The sequence below is a fragment of the Rhinolophus sinicus genome, chromosome 13 (assembly GCF_057876585.1).
Source record: "Rhinolophus sinicus isolate RSI-liver-muscle chromosome 13, RSI-T2T, whole genome shotgun sequence".
NCBI lineage: Eukaryota > Metazoa > Chordata > Mammalia > Chiroptera > Rhinolophidae > Rhinolophus > Rhinolophus sinicus.
In genome coordinates this window covers 580,967-597,925 of record NC_142513.1, presented here as the reverse complement: position 1 = coordinate 597,925, position 16,959 = coordinate 580,967, and the positions used below count along the sequence as shown (strand labels likewise).

Sequence of the window (16,959 nt, the reverse complement as noted above, 5' to 3'; positions counted from 1 at the left end):
AGCTGATGCAGACCCTGCCCCAGAGAAATGCACACTGAGGGCAGCTACCATGGAGTGGAGCCTGGGTGGGGAAGGAGGTCGCAGGGCGGGGGACACGGCCGTGGGTGGTCAGCTCCACCTCGGGCTCCCGGGCCGGGAGTTGGTCAGCAGACTCTTAAATCACTTTTGGCTGCCACCAAAAGAGACATTATCCTGCCAGGCCTCCCTCTCTAAGGTGACACCCACAGCAAGACGGGTCCCAAAATGCCCAGCAGGTGTGGCTTCTCCCTGGACACCTCTGTGGGCGCCCAGCCACCCCCACAGTATCGCTTGCTGCCCCTCCACACCCTGTAACTGCCCCACAGTCAGGAGGGGTGAGGACTGCAGCTGACCCCTGGGCCCCTCTGTCAAGCCCCACAGAGCAGTGTGGCCTGGAGCAGGGGAATGAGAAGCATCCTGGAGGTGGGGGCCGGCCCGTCTCCCTTCCCAGGCAGCGCAGGGCCATGCCTGCCCCCAGGACGCGTCCGGGAACCGGGTGGGATGGAATGGGTGCACCTGCACTGCCGGCCACCTCTTGGCTGTTGCAGGCTGTCCAAGCCCTGGCCCGAGGCCACCGAGAGGGGGCGACCACAGCTGGCCAGCCACAGCCCTGCAGGGGTCCTGGGGCCTCCCTGTCCCCATGTCTCTTGGTAACTGTGGAGATGGGACTGACCCTCTGGGCAGCAGCCAGGAGACAGGGGTGATGGCTATGGTCAGGGTACAGCCACTTGCTTCCTCTCACTGGGCCCAAGGCAGGAGGCTCTTGCAAACTGTGAACCTGTTCATGCCTCGCCACATGCAGGAGCCATAGAACCTCCTAGAATGGCCTCTGAACAGGGCCCCTCGCAGCCCCTGAGACCTGTGACAAACCTACCCAGCAGGCTCAGTGGGACTCCCTGCCATCCCTGGGAAGACACCTTGCCTGCTAATCCTCAGACACCACCAGCCCCACCTCGGCTCCTGGGGGTCAGCTGCCTCCATTGGCCCCAACCGGGACCCACAGCTGAGAAACGCCCCTGAGACGGCGCAGAGATGACCAGCCACAGAGAATAGGCAGCCCACCATCCAGTCCACCTAACCTGGACACCGAAGCCAGATCCACACCTGTCCCTACCCCCCAGGCAGCTGAGACTGTCTGTGCTAGTTCAGGGGTCTCTGCGGGATGAAAAGCCCCCGTGGCCGATGACTCTAAGGCATGAAGCCCCTGGGTGTCCTATGTCCCGTGACACAGGAATAGGCATCAGCTTGCTTAGGACACCAGCCCCAAGCCCGTAACCACGGCACCCAGTGCAAAGCATCATTGGGCTGGGGGGCACCGAGGGGGCTGGGGGCACCAAGGGGGCTGGGGGGCACCGAGGGGGCTGGGGGCACCGAGGGGGCTGGGGAGCACTGAGGGATGCTGGGAACCAGGCACCGTGGGGACATCTGTACAAATGAGCTCTCCTCTGTTCTGTTCCCAACAGAGACCACCAGCTGGCCCAGGGAGACCATGAGAAGCGATGGCCCTACCGGGAGAGCTGGGGACCCCCGGCTGCACCAGCTGCCCCATGCAGCCCAGGAGCCCCAGGGACTCGGCCCCACAAGGCTGTCGTCGAGGACAGACCCACAGGAAGGAGCCTTCCCTGGTCCAGCCTGGCCCCACCGTCCCCCAGCTCAGACAAGGGAGGCGCTCTCTGCAGAGGAGACCACAGTGTGGACACCTGGACAGCCGGTCGTCAAGGCTCAGTGCCCACAGGCACTCACCCCACACCCCAGCCAGCCTGGAGCTGTCCCAAGTCCAAGTCCCCAAATGGCCAGTGGTCCTGCAGCTATGAGGGGGCCCTGCCTCACCTTGCAAGCCAAGGACAGAAGCAAATGTGTGGGAGGGTCTCTGGCCTCCTGACCCGGGTGGGGGAAAGAGCGGTGGCTGGGCGGCACCCTGTTTGACAAGGTATCTTGAGGTGTCTGCACTTTCACATTTACCTGGGGCCAAGGAGCAATTAGGAGGGTCTGGAGGACAAACCGAGGTCCGCTCACCTCCCCTGTGACCACTCCCCCCACACACACCTAGGGCAAAATTCTAAATATGGAGCCAGCTGTAAATTGGGACAGGGTGAAGGAAGGCACCAGCTGAGATGGACTAAACACCCCCGTTCAGCACAGCTAGGGCCCAGCTCAGCGGGGTTGGAGCGGCATCCACAGAAAGCTGCCTGGCCACGGCCACGGATGGACCACTGATGCCCAGGGAAAGTGGGAGGATGAAGTGACACTCGTGACTTGTGCACAGCAGGATGGAACTTGGTCTGGAATCCTGGCCCTTCTGGTCCCCACGCACCCCCATCACAGCGCCTGACCCACAGGACCAGCCTGTGGCCAGAAGGACAGCCTCTGTAGGCCCAGATTATCCCTCCTGGGGCTGCAAGTCCCCACACAAGCCCAGATCCGGGAACACACAGGGATATGGACGGGCCTCTGAGCCTCTCTCCGGGTGCAGAGGGATTCAGACCATGCACGGGTACAGGGGCACAAGCATGCCGCCCGGGCCTGACCCTGCAGCACGGCCCCTGGTGCCTGCCACGCGGCACCACTGCCTCTACGGTCAGCACCGACCACATGCCATGACAACAGGACAGGTGAGCAGCTGCCCACACATTACAGGGCTGCACTGGGCAGGGTGTGAGGCGGGCAGGAGGGAGAGGGGTGTGGGTGGCACCCAGAGCAAGCAGGAGGACAGACGCTTCCACACACCCGACAGCAGACAGTGGACGGGAGGGAGGAATGGTGCAGGCAAGGGGCCCCAGGTGCAGGGCTGGGTGGCGTCTCCACCGTCCGGTTTCTGGTTTGCCCTAAGCCAGGCCCGCACTTAGGAAGGGGAGCCGTGGACGCCTGGCTTCCTGGTGGGCCTGACGTGTAAGGACTATGACGAGCCCGGCACACAGGGCGGAGCTGCCTCCGGCAGGTGGGCGGGCGAGGCAGCCAGTTAAGGGGCAGCTGTCCTCGGGTGCCTAGTAGAGGTGCTAGATTGATGCCTGGAGAACAGGCTCGCCGAGCAGTTGGGACCCGGGGCCGTGCCCTTTCTGGGGTTCAGAGCCTCTGGACTGGGCATCCTTTGGCGCGGAGAGAAAAGGGTGCTGGAATCAGGGGCAACCTAGCAATCCCCCGTGAGCAGCCAATCAGAATTGGGGCCCAGGAGCTGGGCCTCTCCCTGGCTCATCTAGAACCTCTACTAAGCAGAGTGTTTGGAGCAGAACAGCCGTGCAGCAGTGGTCGTCCGTGCGACGCATGGCGGTACCTAGAATGTCCAGGGCAGCATCCACACAGGCCCTCTCTGCACGGTCTGCCTTTACTGGAAATGAGGAGAGCACAGTTAGTCCCCAGGCACCCGCGGCAGGACACGGCCAGAGGGAGCCTGGGCCGGCCGGCCAGTGAACGGAAGGCGCAGGGAGCCTGGGGCGCCACACCCCCTGGGGCAGCTCTGGGCGCAGGGCCCCAGCTACAGCATTCGCGGCTGAGCCAGGGCAGCCAGGAAGCTGCACATAGTCTTCTGCCAGCCTGGAAAAGAAAAGAGTGCCCTATTTTTGGAGAAAAAAGAAATTCCCTGTTTTTTCCTCCAAAAATACCTTTTCCTTTCAGAGTTCGAGTTTGGGGCCACGTCTTTTTAAAGATGTATTATTTTTTGCTATATTCATGCGAACAAAAAAATAATACATGGACTAAGACTTTGCAAAAGGCTTTTTCTAGATGGACAGGGTTCCAGAAAGCACACATTTTGGGGAGGAAAACGTGCATTTTGGCTTCACAAACCAATCGCCGAGGTTTCGCCGAGCCCAGCCAACTGCCCAATCAGAACTGGGCCTCAGTTTACCCAGGAAGCACTGGCTGCCTCTACCTGGAGGGAAGCTAAGGAGAAGGGGGTTTGGGGGCTCCTGGATTTAAGATGATGGCAGAAGTCAGTTCATCTCGGGTCCCACAAAAATCCGCCTCAGTGAGCAGAGGTGGACCGGCCAGGCGGTTCTGCAGGAAGCAGTCGGTCCGCCAGAGGTGGGCACGCCCAGGCCTCCGACCCTGAAGACTTATCTCTGCCCCAGAACGTGCACACTCTTAAGCAAAACTGAAAGCAGCAAACAAGAACTAGAGAAACGCTTAGTTCTCCTGGAGCCTCTCCCTCCCCATCCCCTTTTGCAGCGTTTGCCTGAGACACTAGTTCTCAAACTGTGCTCCCAAGGAACCCCACTCACAGGAACCAGCTCCAGGAGGGAAGTCCACACGTTCGTTGTAAACATTGGTGGCACCTGCTGGTGTCTAGGCACCTCTCCCCACTCACTGATACGGGACAAGCCTAGCTAACGCCAGCGAGCACGCAGGTCAAGCGTTCTCGGGGGCCCCTGCTGCTGCTGGCCCTCCCCGAGTCTCCTTCTGAGGAGGACCCCCACGTGCCCCGTGCCCTGTGAGCTTGCTCCCTGTGGTCCTGCCCTGTCACTTCAGCAAAGAACAAGACTCTGGGTGGCTTGACCCTGGTGGGAGGGGGTTGGGGTCCAGCTGTCCTGGCGAGTGCCCCCACATGGGACAAGCCTCCCTGTGACCTCCCACCCACAGATCTCATGGCTCGCAGAAGCCCCTCAAATTTGGGGCAAACGTGTCAGCCACAGGTCCACCAAAGCCTGGGGGGCAGCTCTAGACGAGGACCCCTCAGCCAGCTCCTCCTGGGGTCCCAGGCCTGTGTGCAGCCCCCATCCTCACCTGGAGGCCCCTGCCTCTATGAAGGAGAATGGTGTGGGGCGTTCTTGCCTCCAGCTCCTTTGAAGGGTCCCAGCTTTGCCCAGCCCCCAACCAGCTGTGTTCCTTCAAACTCCCAGCACAGTCGTCTGCTCTGGAAGCACCTCCCAGGGCCGCTTGTCCCCACACGTGTGGCATGGTCTGCTATGGTGACCGCCCCATGCCTGGCTCCTGAGCACGTGAGACTGAGGGGTGGCTCATCAACAATTTTGCTTCAATGAAAACTTAAGCAGCCACACGTGGCCAGTGGCTTCTGTATGGTGCAGCAGAGCCTGAGGCCCTGACAAAGCTGGGGAAGGTGAGCCACTGCTTTGGGGGTACAAGGACCCCCAACTCCAGCCTGCTCCCTCTGGGCTCCAGGCTGGTGCTGGGGTGTTCCTGTTCACAGCAGCCAACCAGAGTGTCGCCCTATCTGAGAGCTGCTGGCATCCAGCCCAGGGCGCCCGGGCCCGAGAGAGTGAAAGAGGCACCACAGACACTCACCAAGACCAGACTGGACAGACATGCCTGTGACAGGAGGGGCCCACACAGACAAGGGCGCAAAGCGGCTGGGGGCTGGGGGCAGTCAGAAACAGAGAGGCACGAAGGGCAGGTGAGGGACACCCGGGCATCGCAGCCCGAGACCCGTGGCTGCCCCAGGCCCCGGCCCCAGCCCCAGCGCCTACTGCCTTGGTCTGGTGCCAACACAGCCATGGCGTGTGCCACCATGAGCCAGGCCTGGAGGCGTCTCACAGGAGCTGAGTGAGTGTCGTTGCGTCCATCTGCGCTTTACGGTACAGGATCCCTCTGGCCGGGCAGCCCAGGGCCGCCCACCCCTTCCTGGGTACAGTAGCAGAACAATTTCCCGCATGCCCACTATGGTGCTAAAAAGGGGGTGTCTGTGGCTGCCCCAGGTCAGGGGACAGAAACGCAGGCCTCAGTTACCTGGCTGACAGGTGTGCCTCCCAAAATGAGGCTAGGCCAGCCTGGCTCTGGGGGAAGCCGCTGGGTCACAGTGGGCGGGACACATGACACACAGGGAGGACACGAGGATTGGTGAACGGGAAGCAGGGAGCATACCGCAGAGCCCGGGGCAGGGGTCCCGTGTGTCCTCACCTTGAGTCCTGCTTTCAGGGTCTGCCACCTCATCCCCAAAGACAGAGCGCACGTGAAAGGGGCCCAGGAAGGGCAGTGACATGAATAAAGGCACTTGGGGGCAGGCGAGATTTCCAGATTGGGGGAGGGGAGGGCAGGAAAGGAGAGAGAGAGAGAGAGGCTGAGACGAGAGCATTGCGGGGGCCAGAGTCAAGTCAGGCCGAGAGCATAAGGAGCCGCCTCGCCAACGCCACAGCGGCCTCCGATGGAAGGTGGGCAGGTAGGAGGGGCAGTGCTTCAGACCACAGAGACCGGCCCGCCTCGCCTCCCGGGGCTCAGGGTCCCTGGCGCACAGGGGCAGACGCAACATGACGGGAACTGATAAGTGGGGGCACCCCTTGGGGTGCCCGGCGATGCTAGGCAGGCGTTTTCCACTCCACCCTGAGGACAGCCATGCCGTCGGCTCCCCTTGCAAACCCACCCTGTCGATGAGAACACAGGGGGCTGCACCCACTAAAGCAACTCTGGTCCAGTGTTCATTTTCTTAGCCTCTTTGAGGGGTCCCATCACTGCTGCTCAGGGCAGAAGCAGTGCCCATCTTTTCAATTCCAGGCACAAGCCGGCATTCCCTTTTCGGGGATCTGGGGACAGAAGAGTGCGCCCTTCTCCGATGGACAGAATGGGTCATCTCCCCCACCTGAGCGGCCAGCTGAGCTGCCTCTGGTCCAGGAGGGCACTAACAAAGGGCGGCGTCTCTGGCAGGAGGTCCAGGGGACCAGTCTCACTCTGCAGTGCGTGGATGAGGCACTCGGGGGACCCCAGAGCTCAGAGAACTCAGCCAGTGACAGCCACGCAGGCTGGAGTTCATCAGACTTGACCTGTGTGATATGATCTGGATTTTCTTTTTAACGCCAGGAGAAGCTAGGCTGCCATTACCCGCCTCTCCACCCTCAGCAGAAGCTGCCTGCAGAGTCCCTGCATGGGGTCTGTAATCTGCCTGCTGCAAACACAACGGTGGGGACCTGCAGCCCCCCAGGACAGGAGACCCTGCTCAAAAGAGGAACCCCCTGCCACTCCCTTCAGAAACTTCAAAAAACCAGGAACGCCATGCAGGCAGTGAGGAGCCTCCTCAGAGGGCCCCCCTCCACTGTTGGACCCTGACCCAGAGAGGGAGGGAGACACCCCTGGGTTTCTTACCCAGCCCTCCTCCCTCTCAGAAATCCCTGCCTTAGGGGCCCCAGGGCTGCTCTCACAGGGGACACAGGAAACTGATTTAGGGGCCCACATCACCTCCAGGCAAGGGTCCAGACACACAGCCCCACACGGGAGCTCCCACAGGGCCCCGCAGCAGCCCTTGCTTCCCTGATGACATGCGGTGCAGACACGGGAGGCAGGCAGGCACTGACCTGGGAGAGGGCTCCGGCTGGGGCTCCTTCCTTCAAACAGAAGCGACAAGACGAAACTGTCAGCGGCTGACTCTGCCAGGCCCGCCCCACCGGGCACGCCCTACTGGGCACGCCCCACCTAGGGACCAGTGGGCAGGGCACTCCAACGTGACCAGGCCGTGGCCAGCCGGTGTGGGGCATCCTGCCACTGCCTGCCCCTGCCCAGCTCTTGTGAGCAGCAGGGCCCCTGGGTTGGACGAAGACACCTGACCCCCAGGGAGCTCCAGCCTGGAACCCCTCCTCTGACCTGAAGGTGAGTCCGGATTTACTCTTGAGGTTGCGAAGCAGCTCCAGCTGATTGAGCGGTGGGATCAGTCTGAGGGGAGAGGAGAGGCCAGTGAGCTCCCGCCCACCTGACCCCCAGGGGACATGTCACCCAGCTCTCACCAGCCTCTTTGCATGTGGGAGCCTGCTGTGTTAATGCCCAGGGGACATGAGGTGTGGCCTGTCATGGGCAGAAAGTGGGGAACTCCGTGGCAGGAAGACCTGGGGCACCATCTGCAGTGTCTTGGCTGCCCCTCTCCTGGGGCCTCAGCCCTGGATGTGGGCAGTGGTCAGCACGCCCTGCAGCAGGGTGTGAATGGTCCACAGGCTGTCCATCAATGGATACCCCACCCCTGACCGCATGGAGCCCGTGGAGCCGGGCACTGGAGGACTGGCAGGGAGCCATGTACCCTCCCCTCCCCCTTCCCAATCCCTGCAAACACAGCACCCCAACACATTTAGGCTCTCAGACCCTGTCTGCGGAGTCCAGTGGGGCCGAGTCATGGAGGAGCTTCACTGCACTGCAGAGGAGTCGCCTGGATGGAGACCCTGGACCACATTTGCTCCGAGGCCCCTCCCCCCAGATCCAGTCGCACCCACCCGGGACACCCTCACACCCAGCCTGTCTGTGGGCCCGGCGTGCAGCCGCTGCAGCCACGCTGGTCACCGGGCAGCTCCAGGCAGGACTTCCACAGAAGCAAGCTGAGAGTAGAACCAAGACGCCGCCTTGGGGCCAGGACAGGGATCTGCAGCCTGAGGAGTCGCTGGGGAAGCCCCAGGCTCCTCTGCCTCCCAGAAGAGGGCCTGGAGCTCCTCACCCCACACACTCCTGGCCACTTCCTGCCCTCACACAGTTACACCTGCTTTTAAGGGGGAAACAAACACCCTTCACCCTGCTTGATCCCAAGCCCTGGTCTCTCCTTCCTGACCCAACCCATCCCCACCCCGTGACACCCCACCTCATCCTGCGACACCCCCACCCATTGTGACACCTCCACCCATTGTGTCACCCTCACCTGCTGTAACACCCCACCCACTGTGACACCCCCACTCTGTTCTGTGACACCCCATCCCACTCTGTGACACCTCCACCCACTTAATAACCCCACCCACTATGACACCCTCACCCTGCTCTGTGACACCCCTACAACATTGTGACACCCCCACTCAGCCTGCTAGAGCCCCAATCACTTCCTTAAACCACACTCCAAGACCCTCACCGAGCCCCTGCACCCCAGCCCTGTCCTTAGTCTCCATCCTGCTGGACCCTGGGGACCCCTGATCCCCCTAAGCACCCCTCGGCCCTTGTCCAGCACTGTGTCCAAGCCTCTCCTTGGTGTCCAGCCACACAGGGTCCACCCTAGCCCCTCCCATGGTCTCCTCCTGGGCCTGCCCCTCCCCTCCTATGTTTCACCGACACCCTCTGCCTCCAGGCCCGGCTGGAGCCCACCTCACCTGGACGTACACCACCCTCAGTGTGACCAGTCTTTGTCATCTCACGCTCAAATACTCAGGGCTCCCCATTGCCTCCAAAATAGAGGGGTCATGGACCTCATGGCTCCCAGGGCCCTGACGGTGAGCCCACCAGTCCCTGCTTTGCACACGCCCCTCCCTCCACCCAGGCCTAGCTAGTCACTGCTCCAGAAATGCTGGGGAAAAGTGCCCTGTGAGTACTATCCGTCCTGCCCGCCCCTTCCCCCAGGGCTGACCTGCCCTCCTGGGTCAAGACTAAGCAGGAGGCCCGGGCAGACAGTCACTTATGCCATGGGCAGCAGAGTCCCCAGGACTGCACATGGGGGCAGAGCTGGCTGCCCCAGCCCCCTTGACCACCCACCCACAGGCCTGGAGCAGAGACCCTGGGACAGCCCTCCCCCCTCGGCCCACACACACGCAGGTCCAAGGTTGGGGACACGCAGATAGGATATCATGCACGGACGAGCAGGGGTGTGCGCACACCACACACAGGGACACACACACACACACACACACACACACACACAGCCTATCCCCTCCCAGGGCGGTCAGTCATGGAGGACAAGGGCCAACAGGAGCAGGGACACATCAGGGGGGCCTCCACCAGGGAGAGCAACGGCTGGCCTGGGGGTCAGCCGGCTCCAGGACAACTACAGCCACCCAGGCCTGGCAGCACAGGGAGGGCGTCTGGTGAGCTTGGGGAACCTGAGCTGCTGGAGTAGATGAAGGGGCACCTCCCGGGTCTAGGAGCCCGTCAGGGCCTGAAGCAGGGGCTCCTCAACTGCCCAGGCAGCCTGGAGCCCCAGGAGTCCTGGGTCCACAGCCAAGGAGGGGGACACTGCTCCCATTGCCACCTCCTCTGAGTGAGGCCTCTGGGGTCACTGGTAGAAGGTAGGTGGGTGCTGGGAGCAGAGATGCCCGTGGGCACGCAGGTCCCACCCGCCCACAGACATGGCCCTGGCCCTGGCCTGCCCAGTGTGGCACCTTCCGGGAGTGGAGCTGACTTTCGAACACGGCTCCCACACAGGGTGCACAAAAGGATGAGTGGCCGCTGGAGGTGCCGAGAAAGCTGCTACGCAGGTCCCCCAGCTCTGCCAGCACAGGGAGAGGGCTCTGCCGGTCCCCCAGGACAGTCCCAGGGCGCCACAGGGAAGGAAAGGGCCACCGAGAACTGCACTGTGCACGGGTGAAACTTCCTATAGCAGCTCAGTGCCCCCAATCTGAGCAGATCACCCGTTTGCTCCCTTTGGGAGACAATTAAAGGTGCAGAGGAGAGAGCCGTGTGCAGACACAGCGACCAGAATCTCCTCCCAGGGCCTGCATCTCCCTCCCACTGCAGTGGGAAGATGGGGACGTGTAACCCCCAGATGGGGGCCCCATGCAGGCCAAGGCAGAGGCTGGGTGCAGAGCGGAGCTGCCTGCCAGGAGCCAGGGGCTCCGCTGGGGTGTCCCCCGAGTTGGCATGTGGAAGCCCCCATCTCCACCTCTGTACTGTGCATAAGTGGGCCCCTGGGGTGGGAGTGGAGGTGCAGGAGAGGGACCCCAGCCAGTGAGACACAGCAGGAAGCAGGGCAAGAGACAGCAGACCACCTGGGACTGAAGGAGCCAGCACACGAAAGCAGTAAGGAGGGTGACGGGGACAATCGAGAAAGGGCACCAGGGGAGGTAAGGAAGGTGAACTCCAGGCAGGGGCAGGGTTACAAGTGCAGTGCCCTGCCTCGGTGCAGGGTCCGCAGGCTGGGACGGGGGTGCAGGGTGCTTGGAGGGATGGCCGCTGGCTCTGCAGACCAGGGCGGCCCCATGACAGTCACAGAGGACAGGAGCACACCACACACTTTCTGTCCCATGCATTTCCTACCTGGAGGCCCCGTAGGTTTGAGCTTGCGAGCTTTCAAGTGTTTTCACACACACACACACACACACAAGGGAAAAGAATAGAAATTTTTAAAGAACGGGATAAGAAAAAGAAAAGGAAAAAAAAATAGTTGAGGAGAGTGGGGGGAACAACAGAACAAAAAATTAGCACGAGGGCCATGGCCGGGAGGGCTGGGAGCCCAGTACAGGGGGCTCCAGATGGATGCTGATGGGGTGGGGGGACCCTCTTCCCAGGTGACAAACCCCCACACAGGCAGGTGGCAGGTGGGGCTGGCCTCTGGCCTGCCAGGCCATCACTGACTCCAGCAACCTCAGGAGGACCCTGCCCAGCCTGCTGTCAGGTGGGGCTCCGTGGGTGGAAACCCCCAGGGGTGTGTGCAGGGATCCTTACCCTGTAGGGTGGAGGGGAGGCCGGCAGGGTGGTGCCCACCCACCCAAGGGCATCAGTCCTGAGCAGATGTCAGGTGGCCCCCAGCCGCCATCACCTGAGACCTCATTCTAAGCAAGAGCCAGGCACAGACAAATCCTGAGAGCGGCCACACTCTCGTCCCAGCTGCCACCTGCCCTTGCCTGGAAAGCTACCTGCTGACCACATGGCCTCCGCCAACCGCCCCCCAGAGGGGCCTTCCCATCCCTTCTCTCCCACCTGAGGGCACCTGGGGTGTCTGTCCTGTTGGGGAAGCCTGGAAGCCCAGGATGTATAGGTCGCCTGGTCCTAGAGCCTCAGTGAAGGCTGGGGTCACTCTCCTTCCCCCACGCAGAGACACTGGTCCTCATGGGAGGACAGAGGGTCAGGGTGATCCTTCTAAAGAGTGGGGCCATTTACCTCGAGCTCTCTGGGGGGGGCCTGTCTTCGCAGTGCCCACATCTCAGTGCCCCCCATCTAGGAAGCTAATCAAAGGGGATGGAGGTGAAAATAAAAGCCATGAGCTATGAAACAAAGAGCAAAATTAACACCGAAATAAACCACACACAGAGCTCCTTCTTGAAAAATACATACATTTCAAAGAAAAAGAAACAAAACAAAAATAATCAGTCAAAATAATGAAAAAAAAGATGGGGTTTCAGAACAGACGGGAAGTGACGGGCCATGAGGCGTGGTGGCTTGGGGCCGTGGCCGTGGTGGTACCTGTACATTGGCACGGTGACCGTGCGCTCGTAGTACTGCCACGTGGAGTGCAGGTCCGTGCGCGACAGGTTGGTGGCGTAGAACCTCCAGGCGGACTGGGGAAGAGATGCCAGCAGGGTGGGCTGCGGGCCCGGACTGAGGGCCCCTCCCGCCTCTGCAGGGGCCTGGGCGCCTCTCCCGCCCCCACAGCCTCCGTCACCCTGCGTGACCACCCACCATGGGCAGGCGGAGCACAGAGGGAGTCTGTTCCTTTCCTGGTCATCTTTCCTGACGCCTGGCAGTGATAACCTGGCATCGCAGTCACCGCCTGACTCCCCGCCTTGAGGGGACGTTACACTGGGCCCTTGCGACCTCAGAAGCTGGGGGCAGGGGACACAGGCCTCCATCCCCACACGTGGCAGCCACAGCCAGTGAAGGAGTGAAACTGAGCACAGTGCAGGGTCCTGGCCAGCTGTCACCCATCCTCCACCTGGCCGGGCCTCCGTTCCCAATGTGCATGTGGCAAAATGCACATGAGAAGAGTCACTATTGCGGGTGACTGGTTAGCTCAGGTGGTTGGAGCGTAGTACTAACACCAAGGTCACGGGTTTGATCCCCGCATGGGCCCCTGTGAGCTGCGCCCTCCTTAAAAGTCAACTATGCCATTGTAAAACATTAAAAAAAAGAGCCACCATTGTTGTGCAGCTGTCACCGCTACATAGTCCCCCATTCTCATCACCTCACAGTGCAGGGCTCCCCAGCCCTGTTCCTTCCCCGCTCCCGGGGCCCTGGCAACCACCAGTCTGCATGGTCCCCACGGACATGCCGAGTGTACACACTCCCTGCCGCAATCACATCATACGCGGCCTCCTGCGCTGGCTTCTCTCACTTGGCATGTCCCCAAGCCGTCCACACTCAGCGCGTGTCAGCACTTTTTGTCTAAGGCTGAGCAATATTCAGCTTAACTGGGTAACACGCCTTCATCCACTGATGGACATGTGGGCTGTTTCCACCCTTTGGCTGTTGTGAATCGTACCGCTACAAACATTAGTGCGAAAGTTTGGGTTGAACACCTGTTTTAAATTCTTTGGGGTATATACTTAAAAGTGGGATTGCCAGGTCACGTGATAATATTCAATTTTCTAAGAAGCCACTGAGCTGTTGTCCACAGCGGCTGCACTATTTCATGTCCCCACAAGCAGTGAGTGAGGGCTCCATGTCTCCACGTTCTCGTCAACACTCTTCTATTTCCATTTTTATTTTTTTTATTTTAGTCATCCAGGTGGCGATGGTCTCTCACGTTGGTTTTGATTTGCGTTCCCCTGATGACTAATGACGTTGAGCATCTTCTCACGTGCTTCTTGGCCATTTGTTTATCTTCTTTGGAGCGATGTCTACTGAAGTCCGATACCTATTTCTTACCTGGGTTTGTTTTTTCATTGTCAAGTTGTAAGCGTCCTATATACATTTTGGATACCACACACTTATCAGATATGTGACTTGCAAATGTCTTCTCCTATTCTGCAGGTTGTTTTTTCACCCTGTAGTGTCCTCTGACGCACAAAAGTTTTTAATTTTGATAAAGTCCTATGTATCTACAGTATATTTTTGTGCTTTTGGTATCATTTCTAAGAAACCAAGGTCATGGAGATTTACACCTATGCTGGGGGTAACACTGGGTTTGGAGTAAAGGACACGCCGCTTACAGGAGTGTGGCAGTGCCCACACTGGACCCATCTAGACCGAAAGATTCATTGTCCTTCCCTGATCTGCCCACACTAGCGAGTGCAGGCCAGGCTTGTGGTGAAGGGGTCAGCTGGGAGAGCAGCCTCTCCAAAGCTGTTTGCCCCACTATATGGGTGTCTTTCCAGGACGCCAATGTCCCCATGTGTCTCATTCCCGAACCTGTTCCTTCCAGGTTTTTCAGTCTGTCTGTTGCTAATCTCGTGTGCTGCCCTGACCCCAGTGGCTACAGCTAGCACCTGCCTTTGTGTTTGACAGACACCATCTGGGAGGCCGCTCCATACCTGAGAAAGTTTCCAGGTGAGTGACACAAAGGCAAACACTGTCAGGATGGCTCAGGAAGCATTGCCGGACATGGAGTGGCCACTGCACCCCTAGCAGAGCTGGCTGAGCTGGGGCTGCACAGACGCGGCTAGAGCACCTACTGGCTACCTGAGTGGGGATCTCTGAGCCCCGACTGTGTGCAGCATGGGTGGGATAGCGCGCTGCCTACCAGGGCGCTGTGAGGGGCAAGCTCGGTGGCACCTGTGCCGGCCTGGCCCAGGACCCGGGGCCCACACAAGACAACGGCCGGCACCGGCGTGGTCACTACGGTGTTGCGCTGCTATACGGCTTCGGCGCCTAACTGGGTCCTCAACACACGACTGGATTTCCCACGCCCGACACATCCCCTCCTGCAGAGGGGCAAGGGTGCGTCCACAGACAGGAACGACACCGAGCAGAGCTGTGCTGCTGGACACGGCGGGACCGGGCCAGGGCTTCCACTGGCCCGGAGTGGGGGCCGCCCGGACTCACCTGGATCAGGCCGGCGGCGGGGTTCCGCCGCTTCTCGAAGTGCTTCTGCCGGTGCTGTTCCTGCACTTTCAGGGCAAAGCCAGACCCCAGGATGCCCTGCAAGTCACCGGGGTCAGGCGGTGCCCTGGGCCCACGGCCCTTGCCTGCACACTCCAGGCTCCTGGCTCCACCTCCCCTACTCGGTCCCTAATCGCCTGGAGACCTGGCTGGGGGTAACACTGGCTTTGGGATAAGGGGCATGCCGCTTACAGGAGTGTGGCAGTGCCCACACTGGGCCCGTCTGGGCCCAAAGTTCAGCGTCCTTCCCTGATCTGCCCACACTAGTGAGTACAGGCCAGGCTTGTGGTGAAGGGACCAGCTGGGAGAGCAGCCTCTCCAAAGCTGTTTGCCCCTTACCAGCTGCCTCTCTGCCCTGCCCGGCCATGGGTGGAGTTAACAGAGCCCTTGGCCCTTCTACAGGAGATGGGGTCTTTGGTGCACCAGAGACCAGACAAGGGATCCTTGGCACTGCACAGCACTACCACTGATCACAAGGGCCCTACTGGCCAATGCCACCAAACTGCGAGGAGCTGACAGTGATCAACAGATGCAGGGTCACAAGGCACAGCTTGGGGACGCTTAGAGCACTCTGATGGAGCGTAATGGAAGCTGCCAGCTCTGGGCCAGCACAGCCACCACTCGGGGTCCCAGGAAGGGTGCCTCTGTGCACCAAGCTGCCACCTCCAGCTCCCAGAGGATAATGGACTCTACTGGGAGCCCTGCTCATGTCCCATGTCCCCCCTGTGGTCACATGGGGAGCCCAAGACTCTGCCCCCACCAAAGGCAGGAAAGGAAACAGGACTCACGGCAGGAAGAGCAAAGAAGGAGACACCAATGAGGGTGAATGTTGCTGCCAGGAGCCTCCCGTTCCAGGTCTGGGGGTACTTGTCTCCATAGCCAATGGTTGTCAGGGTTATCTGCAGGACAGTGAGCCTGGTCACCCGCCAGGACTGGCACTGGCCATGTAGAGGCCCATGACCCTGAGCTGGACACTCCTCCTCTGCTTACACAAAGGGCTCACTTGCATCTTCAGGGCAGGCTGGACGCTGGGCGGGGACAGACACAGAGGCCAGCCCCTCCCATACCTCCCCCAAGGGGCCCCAGTGAGGCCAGGGTCGGCATCAGCTGACCTTCAACCCTGCAACAACTGGACCAAAACTCCCGAAGTCCCTCCTCCTTTTCCTACATGCAGGGGTGGGGGGAATCACCCCAAGACTCTGTTCCCGGGGCCCACGTGGGAGACACCAGGAGGCAGCTGTCACGCTTGGCACAGTGGGCAAGCACAGTGGCTTCACCCCAGGACCAAGGCCGCAGGCATGCAGCCAAGAGGCACAGAAAGGGCCAGGGGCCTGAGAGGGAACAGTGCAAAGAGGGAACCGCAGGGGTCGCGGATGGGATGGGGCGCAGATAAACAGTGCAGAGCCAAGGGCACCTTCATGGGTGACTCGTAAGTTCAGGCCAGAAGAGGGGACGGGCCAGGGGAGGGGAGGAAGTGGACCCCCTAGGGCAAGGCGTGAGGTAGACTGCTTCTGGTACATTGGGGGCCCGGGTGAGGGGTGGACGGGGGCCCCCAAGCAGGGCCATGCGTCCGTGAAGGACTATGGCCGCAGTGGCCAGGACTCACCAGGCCCCACCAGAGCGCGTCTGCATAGGTGTCAAAGTGGTCGTTCTCGCCTTTCTCGGCCAGGTACACCAGGAACGAGGCCAGGATGAGGCAGAGGAAGCCGATGTACCAGGCGGTGACCAGCTCCTGAGAGACAGCATGTCGGTGCTGGTCCGCCTCCAGCCGTCAGCCTCCAGCCGTCAGCCCCCAGGAGCTCCGAGGCCCGGCTCCGAGGCCCGGCTGCGAGCCGGGGGCAGGGGTGGCTGGTCTCCCAATCTCAGCCCTGGGTGTCCCCACACCTGTGAACCTCACACCTGGGAGGACAGCGGCTGACGATGGCCCAACATGCACACCCACCCAGGTTTGGGAGGGTCCTCAGCTGGTCGAGGCCATCAAGCCAGAGATTCTTGGGTTTGAGAACCTACCCCACCTTCCCTGACTGTGTGCCTTCTGGGGGAGCCAGCACCCCTACCCCAACCTGCTGACCAAGCCTCCATCCCAGGGCTCAGACAGAAAGGACAGTGGCGAGAGCGCAGCTGGAGCCAGTGAGCCCACCCACCACCAGGGAGACACAGCCCGGCAGGGCCGCGCCCAGGCCTCCTGGGGGCTCCCTGGAACAAGGGGAGGGGCTTGGGACAGGACGCGGGGCTGCAGCTGCAGCCACCTCGTGGGTCCCAAGGCCAGCCTAATCCGACAGCCACTGGGGTGCGGATCCAGGTGCAGCCACCAGCCACAGGGCGGGTCACGGAGCGGGCAGGGGCTGTGGG

The 16,959-nt window shown here is 61.0% G+C and overlaps 1 protein-coding gene across 16 annotated transcripts in view; it reads right to left on the bottom strand.

The window, feature by feature from the left end:
• Positions 1 to 16,959, bottom strand: part of KCNQ2 (potassium voltage-gated channel subfamily Q member 2) — a 47,933-nt gene that overhangs the window by 12,582 nt on the left and 18,392 nt on the right. For 6 of the 16 annotated variants that reach the window (XM_074318050.2, XM_074318048.2, XM_074318053.2 and 3 more), the window contains exons 5-11: positions 16,214 to 16,339; positions 15,396 to 15,506; positions 14,551 to 14,646; positions 12,034 to 12,128; positions 10,888 to 10,917; positions 7,540 to 7,608; positions 7,254 to 7,283 (exon numbers count right to left, since the gene is read on the bottom strand). In XM_074318050.2, the coding sequence (XP_074174151.1) occupies positions 7,254 to 7,283; positions 7,540 to 7,608; positions 10,888 to 10,917; positions 12,034 to 12,128; positions 14,551 to 14,646; positions 15,396 to 15,506; positions 16,214 to 16,339 (557 nt within the window). Of the gene's footprint in view, positions 1 to 3,289; positions 3,344 to 7,253; positions 7,284 to 7,539; positions 7,609 to 10,887; positions 10,918 to 12,033; positions 12,129 to 14,550; positions 14,647 to 15,395; positions 15,507 to 16,213; positions 16,340 to 16,959 lie in introns of all 16 variants that reach the window. The other 10 variants (XM_074318044.2, XM_074318047.2, XM_074318045.2 and 7 more) reach the window with 3 other exon arrangements.